The 13919-nt window shown below is 44.7% G+C and overlaps 1 protein-coding gene across 1 annotated transcript in view; it reads left to right on the forward strand.

Moving 5' to 3' along the window:
- Positions 1-13919, forward strand: part of NALF1 (NALCN channel auxiliary factor 1) — a 466554-nt gene that overhangs the window by 436615 nt on the left and 16020 nt on the right. The window contains exon 2 of the mRNA XM_040991008.1: positions 11781-11952. Within this exon, the coding sequence (XP_040846942.1) occupies positions 11781-11952 (172 nt within the window). The remainder of the gene's footprint in view (positions 1-11780; positions 11953-13919) is intronic.

Raw genomic sequence — 13919 nt, forward strand, 5'->3', positions numbered from 1 at the left:
GTAAGTCAATCTGGTGGAATTAGTAGGCTCATAACTCAATAATAATTTTTACTCAAAATTGTTTTCATCTATAAAGCTAGAAGATTGCATTGCCACCAGAGTGAACACCAGTCTGGTAGCAACTCACACGCTGCTTCACTATAATTCTAATTATTTTGTCTCTCAAGGACAAAACTCATAGGCCAAGAGACTTCTTTAAATTCTCTAAATCTTCCCTCGCTGACTGGATAGGCTCCTCTTCTTTACTGTGTTGCTCTGGAAGCCTCGGAAGCTTTGTTTAACCAAAGCAGCAAAAGTGATTTTGCTGAAGCAGCAATGGTAAGAAACTTGAACCTAGAAAACCCCTACCTGGCAAACAAGCTTTCTTGAGCCCAGGGAGACTTTAATTAATGTTAATGGAGAAACATCCTTCAAAACCCAATTAAGCACTTAAATACGTTCTTAATGATCTCTGCTCCTGAGTCAGGGCATGGAGAGGGGAATTGATTTAACATCAGGGATGAAAACATAAATGTTTGTGGTGTGGTTTGCTGCTTTCTCTTGATGAACAATCTTTCCTCCGGACTTCCCATCCGCTCCGAATGGCCCACAGACTTCTCGCCCTGCTCTCTTGAACTCTGCTCTGAGAAGGATAGCCGCTGAGCCAAAGGTGTCCCTACTGCATAATAACACTCTGTAAAGCACTTTGAAAGTACCAACAGCTTTGGAGAGCCTAATTATGCTGCAGGTGTTGCATGTCCTCCAGCGTGCAGCCTGTCTTGCCGCTTTCTCCATCACAGAGCTGACGCAACGAGGACCCCTGTCCTTGGAGAGCCATCTGCCTGAGAGTGCCTCACCACTCTCGTGATTGGCACTGAGCTCAGATGAGCACACATGTCCCATGATACATTGCCTCATTAAAAATGGTTAAATGAGATTAAGAACTAACATGCCCCCCTGCATCTAGTACTCTTTCAAAATGCTAGAATGTCCAGATCTAAAATAGAGTGTATGATTTATCCCAGGTATCTCCAGTTGAAACAGTGTTATACTTGAAATTATGAGCAAAATGACATGAAAAAACACTGAAACATTCCTATGACTTTGTTCCTACATCGACTGAGTGCTTGCTGGCCTAAACCCCAGGAAGCAGACGGCTGTTGGACGAGCTCCTGGGGTAATCAGGGGTTAAATTCTCATGCAGAGAAGCAGGGCATCAGCCGCTCTGTCTTTCTCCATGCTTGATGTGGCTCCAATTGGCAATCCGACCAACTCAGAAGGGCTGAATCATTCGGGGCATGTGTGTTAGATAAATGTGACAATGCATACGGGATGGGTTAGGTTATGGTTCTAACTCGTTAATTTCTAGACCTCTTGCTTTTGATAGCAGGGTTGATTGTTTTCTAATTTCTCTAATTTCAAAACTTTTTATATCAGTGAATCCTTCTTTGTACCTCCTTGAGAAGCAAGATTGCCTAGAAAAAAAAAATTAAGAGTCTGATTTCGCTGCATTAGACTGTCAATTTGACAATAAAGATATCATTTCAGAACAATGATAGGAGTTAATATTGTTAAGTACATCTTATTTTTATTATACATATATTTTCCCAAAAAAAGGTAAGAATAGATTCTAGTACTTATTAATCTTATTTATGATTTGCCATTGCTTCTACCATTGATTATCTAAATTAATACAAAATTCAGATTAACAACCAGTAATTTCTTCAAAATGTGTTGACTTTAGGGGTTGGTGTTGTATACTGCAGATGCATGATACCTCTCTATCTCTCTGTTTTCTCAGGTATCTTAGAGGGAAATATGTTGGTCACATGGGCTGCCAACACTGCAAGCAATGGCTTAGCCTGTTGTGCCACAATGCCAGCCCCAATTAATATTTTTAGCAATGTGTCCTGGCATATGCTCTTAACATAATAGGTACTTCATAAATGCTGAGGGAATAAGTTAATCCGAAGCGATGTTGCTTCTTGTACCGTTTTATGTTTCACCTGAAGAACTGACATTTTAATGTCTGGTCTTTGACAACACAAATCATTAGCAAAGTCTCTTGAGATTTGATTATACTTTATGTTTGATGATGCATGCCTAGTCATTTTATTATCTCTAAGATATTATGAGGTTGGTTCTATTAACTGAAGCTCTAACAAATAAGATAAATGCAAATAAATGCACTTCTCCAACATTTCCAAAGCATTAAGTCCTCAAGGCATTTCCATCCAAAGAATTTGTACATCTTCACTATCTATTCAGTTTTAAGATTTATTTTATTTTTTAGTGGAATGGTATATATACAAAGAGAAGGAGGTACAGAGATAAAGATTCTTCCATCTGCTGATTCATTCCCCAAGTGGTGGCACCAGCCAGAACTGAGCTGATCCTAAACCAGGAGCCAGGAACCAGGAGTTTCTTCTAGTTTCCTATGTGGGTTCAGTAGCCCAAAGTCTTGTGCCTTCCTCTGCAGCTTTTCCAGGCCATTTTTAGGGAACAGGAATGAAACAGGGGCAGCCAGGACAAACACTGGTGCCTGAATGGGTTGCTGGCCCTGCAAGCAAACGATGAGCTTGCTATGCCACCACACCAGCCCCAACAATCCCTGTTTCCATGCTTTCAAGTGCTTCCACAGACACGCATCTTCCCTAGAGTTTCCCACAGTTTGTGTCTTAAATATAGCATCTTCTAATATCACACTCACAACCAGGTGTAGATCAAGGTACAGGGTGAAACATGGAGGGCTCTCTACACACACCAAAGAAAAACACTGCCCCAACACCAGCATGTTCAAAGTAAGAATGAAGACTCAAGCAGTCCACATGCAGGTGTCAGGAGACAGTACGAGATACACGATGAGTCAGAACTGCAGCAGGTACAGGCATCAAGGTATCTAGCTCGGGATAGTTGTGGGATTCTTGTACAAAAATTACTGGGAAAATTTTACATTCAGATCATTACCTAAGTGGAGATGCACAGTAACTATGTTTAGTAAAAATGGAAGCCTTGTAGAGACATACCTGAGATTTGACCTAAATAAGAAGAGAACTGTTTTGCTGGAGATGAAATAGACAGGAAGAGATGAGTCAGGCGTGTCCTCAAAGAACTTCTTCTACTGTTCCTGGCAGGCATGCAGTAGTTCCACATATTTCAGCAAGTCTCCCAAAACAGTTGAGCAGAAAGATGCTACACACAACGTCAGTTGACATCCATGGACTGCATATCCGTTACATACAAAGCACTTTGTAAACATAGATGCCAAACAGGCTGATGTGTAAGCGTGTGGACTCTGGGTTTGCATTCTGGCATCTTAGCATAGTTGGGTCACTTCCGCTGGGGACTTAATCCTCCTGGGCCATCCATGCAAAAGGAGAAGCACTATTCCACCCTCAAAGTCTTGCTGTAGGGAGTAAACACGCTACTGCTTTTGATCCCGTCATCAGCAGACGCAGTCCACAGTGAGTGTCCGCCAGTGTCAGTGGACTTCATCAGCTGCTGTTCTACCTGCTGCTTCTGGAGACTGAACTCACCTGCAGTAATCGTCGTGGAGTCTGCATCAGTTGGCTGGTGGTTCCTACAAAACAGGAAAACAGGCCTGAGTTACTGCAGAGATAGGTCTGTAAGACTCAAGCACAGCACCATATGTTTTGATTATTCACTTAATTCCATAGAAAATGCAAATCTGTTTCCATTTGTACTGTGTTAAAAAGACAGATTAAAAGAGACAATTTCCATCAAGGCATTTACACAGCTTAAAAAGATGGTTTCAAATAGTTGATAAGAAATATGTGATATAAAATATGATGCATGAATTTCACTTGATTGTACTAAAATAAGCTTTTACTATTTCATTTCCCATAATTTTTCAAAGTGCCTATAAATAATGACATTATTTCTCTTATATTAGGAAACTAAAAAGAAATTTTCTGACTCAGATTGATTTTAAATCAAGAGAAAATTAAATTTTAAGAAATAAAATCAATGTATATGTTTGCTAACACAATTAGAAGGATGAGCATTCAGACTGTCAGTCAGATACAGGTTAGATGCCCCCAACTCACATCAGAATGTTTTGGTTTAATTTTCTGCTCCGGCTCTGCCTCCAACGTGAGGTCGCAGTGATGGTTCAGGTGTTTGGGTTCCTATTGGTACAGAAATGTCCTGACGATATGGCTAGAAGTACCGACTGTAGGCATGTATCAACTGCATTAATACCCTAGTTCTAGAAGGTACACGACTATAACATCATCACATTGCCAGATACTTTTATATGTAGCTTATTATTTCAAATCTTCCAAACGTTACTTGGAAGTTATATAAGCAAGACATGGGTTAGATTTCTTTAGATATTATTTGTGTATTTCTACTAAGCGGAAAGGCTCCTCTAAACTCTATACTATGTACTTTATGCAAAGTGAATTCATTTGGATTTTGTCTTCAGTACACTGATTACTTAGAGTTCTACGAGTGCTTTGGTATTTTCTAAAACACATTATCGTCTCTGGAATGGAATACTTGCTCATTTATTAATCATCATGCATCCATTAGCTACTAAATGAGTCCTGCAAAGTCGGGAACCTAACACATTCCCTTTTTGTCCTTGGTGAATATGTTTTTCCTGTGAATACCTGATGCTACTTTTAACTTTCTTACTTAGTTCTATCTCCTTTTCTTATGAAGATTGATTTGCCACCTCAACACTTTTGACATTCTCAACTCACTTGTACTGTAAAGACCAAAACTGATTTTTTTTATTAAAGCTCTTGATGCCATTTTAGAGGTAGAAATTCTAATAGAACCATCAGCTGTTATGAAAGAAAGAAAAGAAGAAAGAAAGAAAGCCAGCCAGCCTTGGTTCCAGCCAGCAGTGTGGACGACCATGTGATATCTGAGGGTCTGTGTAAGGCACTTCCAGGTATTCCTGCCCCATTCCTCCTTTCAAATGGCTCTTGAGGAAGGCTGTGACATTGACCCTGGACCCAGCTCCGGGAAGAGCCTCGTTGGAAGCCAGCTTGCCTTTCTTTCCAGCACTTAACAGAGCTTCTGCCGTCTTTGTAACTAGCCTGATGACCTGGCAAGACAATCTCATACGCAAAGGTCTTTCTTCATGCTAGAAGATGTGGTTGCTTACTTACTGTGGGATTCACTCGCATTACCACTACATAAATATTCATTTCTGGGTGGACAATAGAATCACTGTAGGTCATTAACGTCTGTCAAAAACCCCAAACTAAGCTGTATGAACTACTTTCAAAATGTTAGTAGAATAATATTAAGATTTTAAGAAAGATTCTGCCTTGGTTTCCTTCCTCCCAAACCCTGAAGACTACCCAGGAATCCCACACGCTGAGAACATGTTGCCCTGTCTCTCTGAAAATCTAGCCGCATCCTGTGCCCCAAAAACGAAACTAAGCTCTGTTGGGAAAGATATTCACCACCTGAAGTAGCATTTCAAACATGTCTATCTTTAGCATGTTTCTTTTTGGCCTTCAAAAACTGCTACATTAGTGGTCATTTGCAAAGGTCTTCTCAGGACTTGGTAAGTTAGCAGGACATCAAGGCTCACGGATTGAGTTTCTGCTCCATGCAGGCTCTCAGGGTCAAGCAAACTGACTCTCACTAACCAAACCGCAAGATATTTCTGTGTAAACCTGACAACTTGTTTGTTTCTAGTGAGAGTCTGACTCAAGGTCAGTTTCTACGATGTTCATGCAGAGCACTCTGAGTGCAAGAGAAAACATTCCAAGCATGTACAGTCTGCAAAGGGAAGCAGAAAGAAGAACGCATGGTGCTTCACTTAAGTTCACCACGGTAACAATCTTCAGAGCAGGTGCGGGGGAGGTTCAGCGAGGAGGTCACAGGGGCTGCGGGAAGTTCACAGCCGCCTGGGAGTAGGGGCTGCAAAGTACACGGCGCACCAGTGACCTGCACGTCACTTGTCCTCGCCGCAGAGCTCAGAGGACAGGAAACAGATGGCAGGACAAGGTCACAAAGTCCTGAGTTTGGTAACAACTGTGGACTCTTTCTCTGTGTGTGTGTGTGTGTGTGTGTGTGTGTGTGTGTGTGTATGCACACACGCTCACACTCACATGAGTGTGAAGAGAGGGAGGGTATCGAAAGGTTCCAAATGATTTCTGAAATAAATTCCATTTAAAGGAATTACTCTGACAAGGACTAGCAAATGAAGGCTCTAAGGTAGGATCCCCTGGCAACGGGCACTGCAGAAGGCCTGGAGTGGTTTGCAGAGGTCAAGTAGCCAACCTAGATGCGTGATTTCACCAAGCATGAAATGGATAGAGAAGAAAGCAGCCATTCAGAGTTGCGAATGTGAATGTCTGAGTTCCACCCCGACTTAGAACCTGCACTCCGTGAGCAGGCCGTGGCTTGCATCACCAGCGGCGTCGCTCCGACAGCCCCAGAACTCAGGCCACTAAGGCACGCAGGCTGACAGGGACAGTCTTAATAAAATCCACCAGCAAACGACACTGCTGTGAAAGAACGTCAGCCCTTACCAAGGTCAGGGGAAGTAAATGTAGCAATGACCGGAGAGGACACTGGTTTTCCGAACACTCTTCTTGCTGCCCCAAGTTGGAAGCCAACATGCTCATTTTTTCTGCTAGTTAGCATAAGGGGTTTCCTCACAAACTTCATGACAAATGGAATTGATTTTGGTTCAAAGCATTGTGACAGTAACATTTTGTAATACATATGTAGCATAAGATCACGGCAATGTGTATTGCAAAAAACTTTGGCATGCATGTCACACGATTTTGCACAGAAATCACATATAATCTCATTTCCATTAAACATTGTGCATTTCCTTGTATAACTACGATACAAATTTGTGTCTAGCTTTAAAGTGTAAACTTGAATTTGAAGCAAGGAATCAAATGTAATGCAGAAGTAATGAAATCATGACATACTACTGGAAACATGCAATTGATGACCATCTTGTGAATGGCTTTCCATAGATGGCTATCATTGAATGGGACACAGGTCCACACAGACGGTCATGCCATTCCCTACCCCATGACCTAAATACTGCAGGGCCAGCAAAGCTGGACATGGGCTACTCCAGGCTCATCTTTCCTTACACCTGACACATCCCTTTGTAGAGTCCCACCGCTTGATGCCATGTGCCATGAATACCAGGAAGCGGTGAAGCAGCTTCTCTCATTGCTGTTCTCATCAGAAATACGGCAGGGAGGTCATGAGACACAGTGCCCCACACTGGTATCTTTACCTCACTTTAGCTCTTTTGGGTGGCATCCTCCAACAGGCTGTGGCAGGCAAGGGCTTCTGAAGCAGAAAAAAATGTAGAGAGGACACCAAATTCCCCGGTAGGTGGGGGAAGGGCTCAGGATGGCCACCACACCAAAAGCCAGCAAAGGCTTCAAAAATGCTGTTGACAGAAAGTGACTTGAGGAAACACATGATTTGGCACTGAAAATATTCAAATCCATATGTATGGGTATATAGAGAATATGTTAAAAATGCAAACACACTCAGTGGTACCTTCTAAATAATACAATATATTATAACAAAACTCACATGCACATCCTTACATCCAGGCCCAGTCCTTGCCTTCCTCCACCACTGTCATCCATGGTCCATCAGAATCCCCACTTTCAAAACAACAGGCACAGTTAGATGGCCTTCCGGACTCTGAGTCTGGGAGGTTCCAGGGACCCAAGGAACGCCAGGGACCCCAGACCCAGACTCTCCCTTACTTTCCTCACTTTCTGAGTCCCCTAAGATGAAGTAGATTACAGCAGTTCCCAAGCAGAGTGCCTTGACAGAGCTGTCATCACCTCTCTCACCTTAAGGCTTCCCCAACAAGTCTCAGTGTGTCTTGGGAAAAATAAGAAAGGAGAAAATGCATTGGTATGCAACCATTATGTAGGATTCATGTTCTCATTTAGACAGCTTCGTAATTTAGTCTATCACTCATCCCACACCAGTTCAGAGTGTCTCTTTGTTGCTGTGTGAGAGGCAGTATGGAGTTTTTGCTCAGTCACTCACTGCTCAGAGCAGGGCAAGAGTGTACGTAAACAGGCCATGGGAAATAACCTTTAAGAGTATAACTACCTACTGGAGTAACTTGACTCCCTCATATGGACAGACCCCGCATGGCATAAGAACATGGTTTGCTGTGACCTTCTTGTTACAGGATCTGGGTACAGGTATTTGCTTTCCTTTCCCAAATTATTCTTTGCCTGCATACAATCATTTATCCTAGTCAGTAACACATAGCCAAGCAATTTATCTGTTGTTGATCTGTACAGGGGAAGGCTAAGGATTGCTGACTCCCTGCGCTGTAGTGTTCTTAGGGACATTATACTGTGGAGTGTTACCTTCACTTTGGCTCATACGATCGATTTGTTGGAAATTCCTGTCATGCTTTCCCAAATTAATCATTGTGTTCCTCTTAGCTCTGTGACACCAAAGAAGATCCTCTGCAACCTGCTTCTTACAAAAAAAAAAAAAAAACAAAAAAACAAAAACAAAAAAACAGAGTGATTAGAAAGTATCTTGGAACCAATTACCTTGCAAGCCTTGGAATGCTCCTTCCGGCATTCTGGCAAAGTGTTCTAAAGCCGATTTGACTGTTTCCAGCTGCGGAGACCTCAGCAACCCTGGTGTTAACTTGTTTCTCTTCTGCAGCTCTTCTGCAGAGGAAGCTGTTCTTCCTATTGTAGCAACGTTAAGCTATGTGGCCTCCATCTTGCCTTGAATTTCTGTTTCCAAATTTTTGTAAACTACTGTCCTCAGCACAGAAATATTGTCTCCTCTGCAAAGGTGTGCCAGGCCCCCTGCCTGCACCCCCGCCCGCGACACCCCAGGGCTTCTTTGCTCTTGACTTGACAGTTTTCAAACTCCTGCTGACTCGGCACCTCGCTGTGCACTGACCTTTCTCAAGGTCAGAGAACAGTCTCCTATCCTCCATGCAAAGCATTTCTGGTCTAGGATGAGATATCTTAGTGGATGTCTTGCATGCATGAAAAGCCTCTTTGCACATAAACATACTTCCACAGGGAAAGAAAGACCACAGCAAGATGGAAACTGCCTCATGGCTTTCAGCTTTCAAGTTGCAGACAACACATCTCTCTCCTGGTTTTATTTTGTCTCAAGCTCACATCTTTCTCCCCAGTGGCTTTCTGACATCTTTTACACCTGCAATTAAAATGTTAGAATACATGTAATATTCAAATGAGGCATCTTTATTGCCTATGCAGACACCTGGGAATTGATCCCAAGACAGAGAAAGTAGGAAGGAGGGAGAAGGAGGCAGAAGTTGAGATTGGCTATTCTCCGGGGAAGTCTATGTTTTCTCCATGGCCAACACCAATGTTCATGGAAAAAAAGTGTCGTCAACTCAAGCAGATGAACAAAAGAGGTGTTGGAGCTGAGGGAAATGAGCCAGAAGAGCAGGTGCCTTCACAGAACCCCAGATAGAATCCCTGTGTTCTGGAGGGAACAGAGGATGGCGCTGAAGAACTGCAGGTCTGCCCGTGTGGGTCAAAAGTTGCCTGATGAGCTGCCATGTACTACGTGGAAACCTTCATCATCTGAGTGATCACAGGAGAGCAAACTGCAGGCAGGAACCAGCGAGGAGAGCATGTTTCGGCCCACCGAAATAAACACATGATTCTAAATTACACAGTGGCACTCGAATAAAAAAAAAATGTTCTGGACATAAGAAAGCTGGCAGCATGCAGACTGTGAGTTTTATAAAAAACAAAACAAAACAAACAAACAAAAACAAAAAAACAAAAAAATCCTTAGTGGCTTCTTGTAGTTCTCACAGAGTTGATTATGCCCAAGACACAGAGGATCCACAGCCCATCGCTGTATCCTAACTGCTGTGTCACATGATGTCATCCACAAGCATCCATGGAGTCTTGAGTCTTGTCTTTCTCTGATGTATGCATAGGGAGTTCTTTCACTGCCCCTTCTGAGACTGAAGCTGCCACTCTGTTTTCTGACAGCACTGCAGGAGCACCTGCACCCGGCACTGCCACACAGCTACTCCCACCGCACAGCTACTCCCACCGCACAGCTACTCCCACCACACAGCTACTCCCACCACACAGCTACTCCCACCACTGTCCCACTTGCACCTGGAGGATTCTTGGGTTCTTCAGCTAGGTTAGTCTTTGGATTACAGAGTTTCGAGTTAGTATCGCACACACACAGAGGAGAAAGCGAGGGCTGTCTTCCTTCCACTGGTTAATTCCCCACATGGAGCTTCTTCTGGGCATCCCATGTGGACACAGGGGCCCAAGCACTCAAGCTATCCCAAGCTATAATTGGGGAGCTGCTTAACAAGTGGAGCAACCAGGACAGGCTCCGGTGCCACCATAGCATGCAGGAGCCACAGGCTGAGGATTAGCCTCCCTGGCCACTGTGCCAGTACCTTCTAAGTGCAGCTTTTAATATAGATTTTGATGTTACAACCCATTCAAAAAATCTTTAAAAAAATATCATCATGTGTATGTTTTCCAAACAAATTTTAGGACTATGAACAATTGATGACTTAATAAATAGTAATTTATTTTAGCTCTCCAAAATCATATCCATATCTCCCTTTTAATACCTCAAAGCATATTGCTTTGTGTGGAACTGAAGGCAGTAAGTGAAAGTTCAACAGACTTCCTGACACAACATGGACAGTGGCCGGTGGTTTGCAAGCCTGTATTGCCTTAACACTTGTCCAGAAACTCCCTTGGGATGCCCTTGGTTCTTTAAAAATCATTTTCATATAAAATGAGTCACTACCAAGAACAAAGGGTTCTGATGCTCCACTTCTCTTACTACGATTCCTCGCTAAATGTGACGAATTGACGCACTCTGTCAGCAGGGGAAAGTGTTTGTACTAGCTGAGGCGAGTGTGTAAAGTCAGTGAATGCTGGCTGGTATTCTTGCTCTTATCCGCAGGGATTTGTCATTTAATGTGTATGTCAGCTCTAAGTTCTTCATCGTGCCAACTACAATACCCCCAGCCGATATTTACCTGAACTATATTGGACACACAGAACCTGGCTGCTTGTCTACACTGGGGAGGGTACTGGTGCTTTGTGTTATCTGAATGACTTTCTGCTTTTTTTTTTGGATGTTTACTTGCCCAAAGTGCTGCCAAAAACAAGAAAATCCTTGAAGCCGCAATCTGCCCTCCATGTATGAAACTTCTTCTAGATGTGGTTTTGCAGCTCAACGCTCAGAACTGCGGTTCTGATGAGTCTCCCCTGGGGCCCCAACCCACACTTGCTGAGTGTTGACTAGAGGAGGCCGCTGGCAGGAGAGGCTCTGTGCTTTTGCAAGCAGCAAGGCTCCTAGCAGCCTGCTGTCCACGCCCAGGCTGGCGTTGTGGAGCTCTGTTCGCCACCTAGTGTCCAGAGGGAAAACAGACGCGGGCCTGGGAGCCCCTTGTCAACCAAAGCAAGGAGGCGCCCTGCCATTTCACTTTATGTATCCTCAGGCTTTCACAATGTCAGATCCTTGCTTCAAGCCACTGTTTCTCGAATGAGCCAGCACACCTTCTGCATTGTGCCAAGGGCTCACTGTAACCTGGCCCTCGCCTTAGTGCAAGCCCTTGGCATTGACTGCATTCATAGCCCTGGCAGCTGGCATTGTGTAAAGACGTGGTCTAAAGTGAGAGTTCTCTGGTGATGTACCTGCAGCCCCAGCACCCCTCACACAGCCAGCCCCCTTCACTGGGGGTCACCATGCCCTCATCCCTCCGTGATGTTAATTCTTCCTTCTTTCTCTCTCTCTCTTCCTCTCTCTTCCTCCAGATTGTCTACAAAGCCTGGCTGTGTTCCCAGTATTTTGAAGTCACACAGTTCAACTGCAGAAAGACGATTCCTTGCAAGCAATACTGTTTGGAGGTCCAGACGCGGTGTCCCTTTATCCTGCCGGACAACGATGAAGTTATCTACGGAGGCCTGTCCAGCTTCATCTGCACAGGTAGAGTGCAGGGCACGGCTCGTCCAGGTCCTGTGGTAGAGCTCCCCGATGGGCTGCTTGCTGGCTTTGGTGCTTCTGTCCACAGAGTTAACCTTAATGATGCGCTGCTAGTTTTCCATGATTTCATTAGTAACAGGCTGGTTGCAGAAGGGTCCGGCTCCCATGCTTCCGTGACTGTGCTGTGACTGAGAGCATGGCCACATAGGGTAAGGCAAAGGGGAATGACACTTCTTAGACTTAGAGATTCTGCCTGTATTGTCCTCTGCATGTAACATAAGAACGGAGGATGGGAGCAGGCTGTAGAAAATCAGGCCACTTCTTCAAACGAGTAGCAAGTGTATGTCGCCAGGTGAGCTTTCTGGGTTACTCTCTGCTGTTCGAACTCACATGAGAACCAACGGTGTGAAGAAAGGCCTCCGAAGTCATCCAGCTGAGGGACAGTGTGTGTTGGATGGGACAGACAGGAATCTAGGAACATTGCTTGCTGATTCAGCCTGGGCAAAACACCCACCACAGCTCTGATCTTCTGTACCTGGCATGCAAGACCTCATGTGAACACAGAGACTTGAGTGGGCATGGGACTTGATAGACGAAGAGGAGACCCTGAAAGCCTTGTGGTCTGCCAGTGCTGGGTAAGCCTGCCTGTGTCCTCTTGCAGTAGGACGCTGGTCCAGGGCACCCTTGTGGGCATGTGGCTTCAGGGACGGTGTGTTGGGTGTTCAGGGTAAGAGTATAATATTGTCCTAAGTGTAGAGGGACATGGAGCTCCCCATCTGCTGCTGGCCTCCAGGACACAGTGATGCATTGAGATGCCCAGGGCAAGAACAAATCCCACCACTTGAATCACTTCCACCTGTATTGTTCTGGGTGAGAAGCTGGCCAGAGGCAGTCTCCCCATGAGCTGGACCACTCCTCACACTCCCAGCCATCACTGAAAGCTGAGAAACACAGGTTGGCTGGCACACATTGTCTGTGGGACATCATCTAACCACTGGTAAAATAGGAGCAGCCATGACTCCCTCTTCCCTCTCCCCACGCCGACCCCGCAGCACACGCCTGCCGCAGGGATGTGCTATGAAGATTACAGAAAACGGAATAGAAAGTGGTCTGTGACATGAAAGGGCTTTAACAGTCATGCTTGCTGTGCAGCTGGTTGGGCACTTCCATCATTTCTCGTGTAGTTATTGTTTGGGGGAGAGAGAGAGGAGAGAGAGAGGGGAGGGAGAGGAGAGAGAGGGGAGAGAGAGAGAGAGGGACAGAGAGAGAGAGAGAGCAGGGGTGAGGTGGAAATGTTGACATACCTTCTTCCAGCCCAAGACAGCATTCACCAGCAAGAGCCTATTCATTGAGTTTTACTTTCTCAGAGCATTTGTCATAAATAAACCTCAAGAAAAGACTGTCATTTCTTGATTGTGTCATAAAACATTTTGCAAATGTCATGAGTGCATTCATGTGTATATTGCTTTTTTTCTAGAGTAGATCTGTAGTTTTTACACACATGCACACACGTGAACATGCAAACACATTCTCTCTCTCTCTCTCTCTCTCTCTCTCTCTCACACACACACACACACACACGGAGGTTGAGGTATCTGCCCCTTCCTCCATTAGGACTCAGGCTTTGTCTGCATTTGTGGAGCTGACATGTGGATGTCCACCCTCCGTCTCCATACACATCCGAGACCAACCAACCAGAGGCTGCATTTACTCTCGGCGCAGCACGGCAATGAGTGCCACTTGTACTGTTGTTGAGATTCAGAACAGTTTCTTCCTAGCCGTGACTGTGGCATTAGGGAAAAGTAAAGGGGAAAGAGCGATTTGTCTTTGAGCCTGGGGAAACGCCAGTTCCATGAGAGGTTTTCTGAGTGATGTTGGCATGGCGTGGGGGGCCTCACTGTGCTGCCCTCACCGTCAGCTGGTCCCATGCACCTTCCAAATGTGCAGAATCCACTTGGAGGGCATTTTAT

The sequence above is a fragment of the Ochotona curzoniae genome, unplaced genomic scaffold (assembly GCF_017591425.1).
Source record: "Ochotona curzoniae isolate NIBS_2020 unplaced genomic scaffold, NIBS_Ocur_1.0 contig_64, whole genome shotgun sequence".
In the NCBI taxonomy this organism is placed as follows: domain Eukaryota; kingdom Metazoa; phylum Chordata; class Mammalia; order Lagomorpha; family Ochotonidae; genus Ochotona; species Ochotona curzoniae.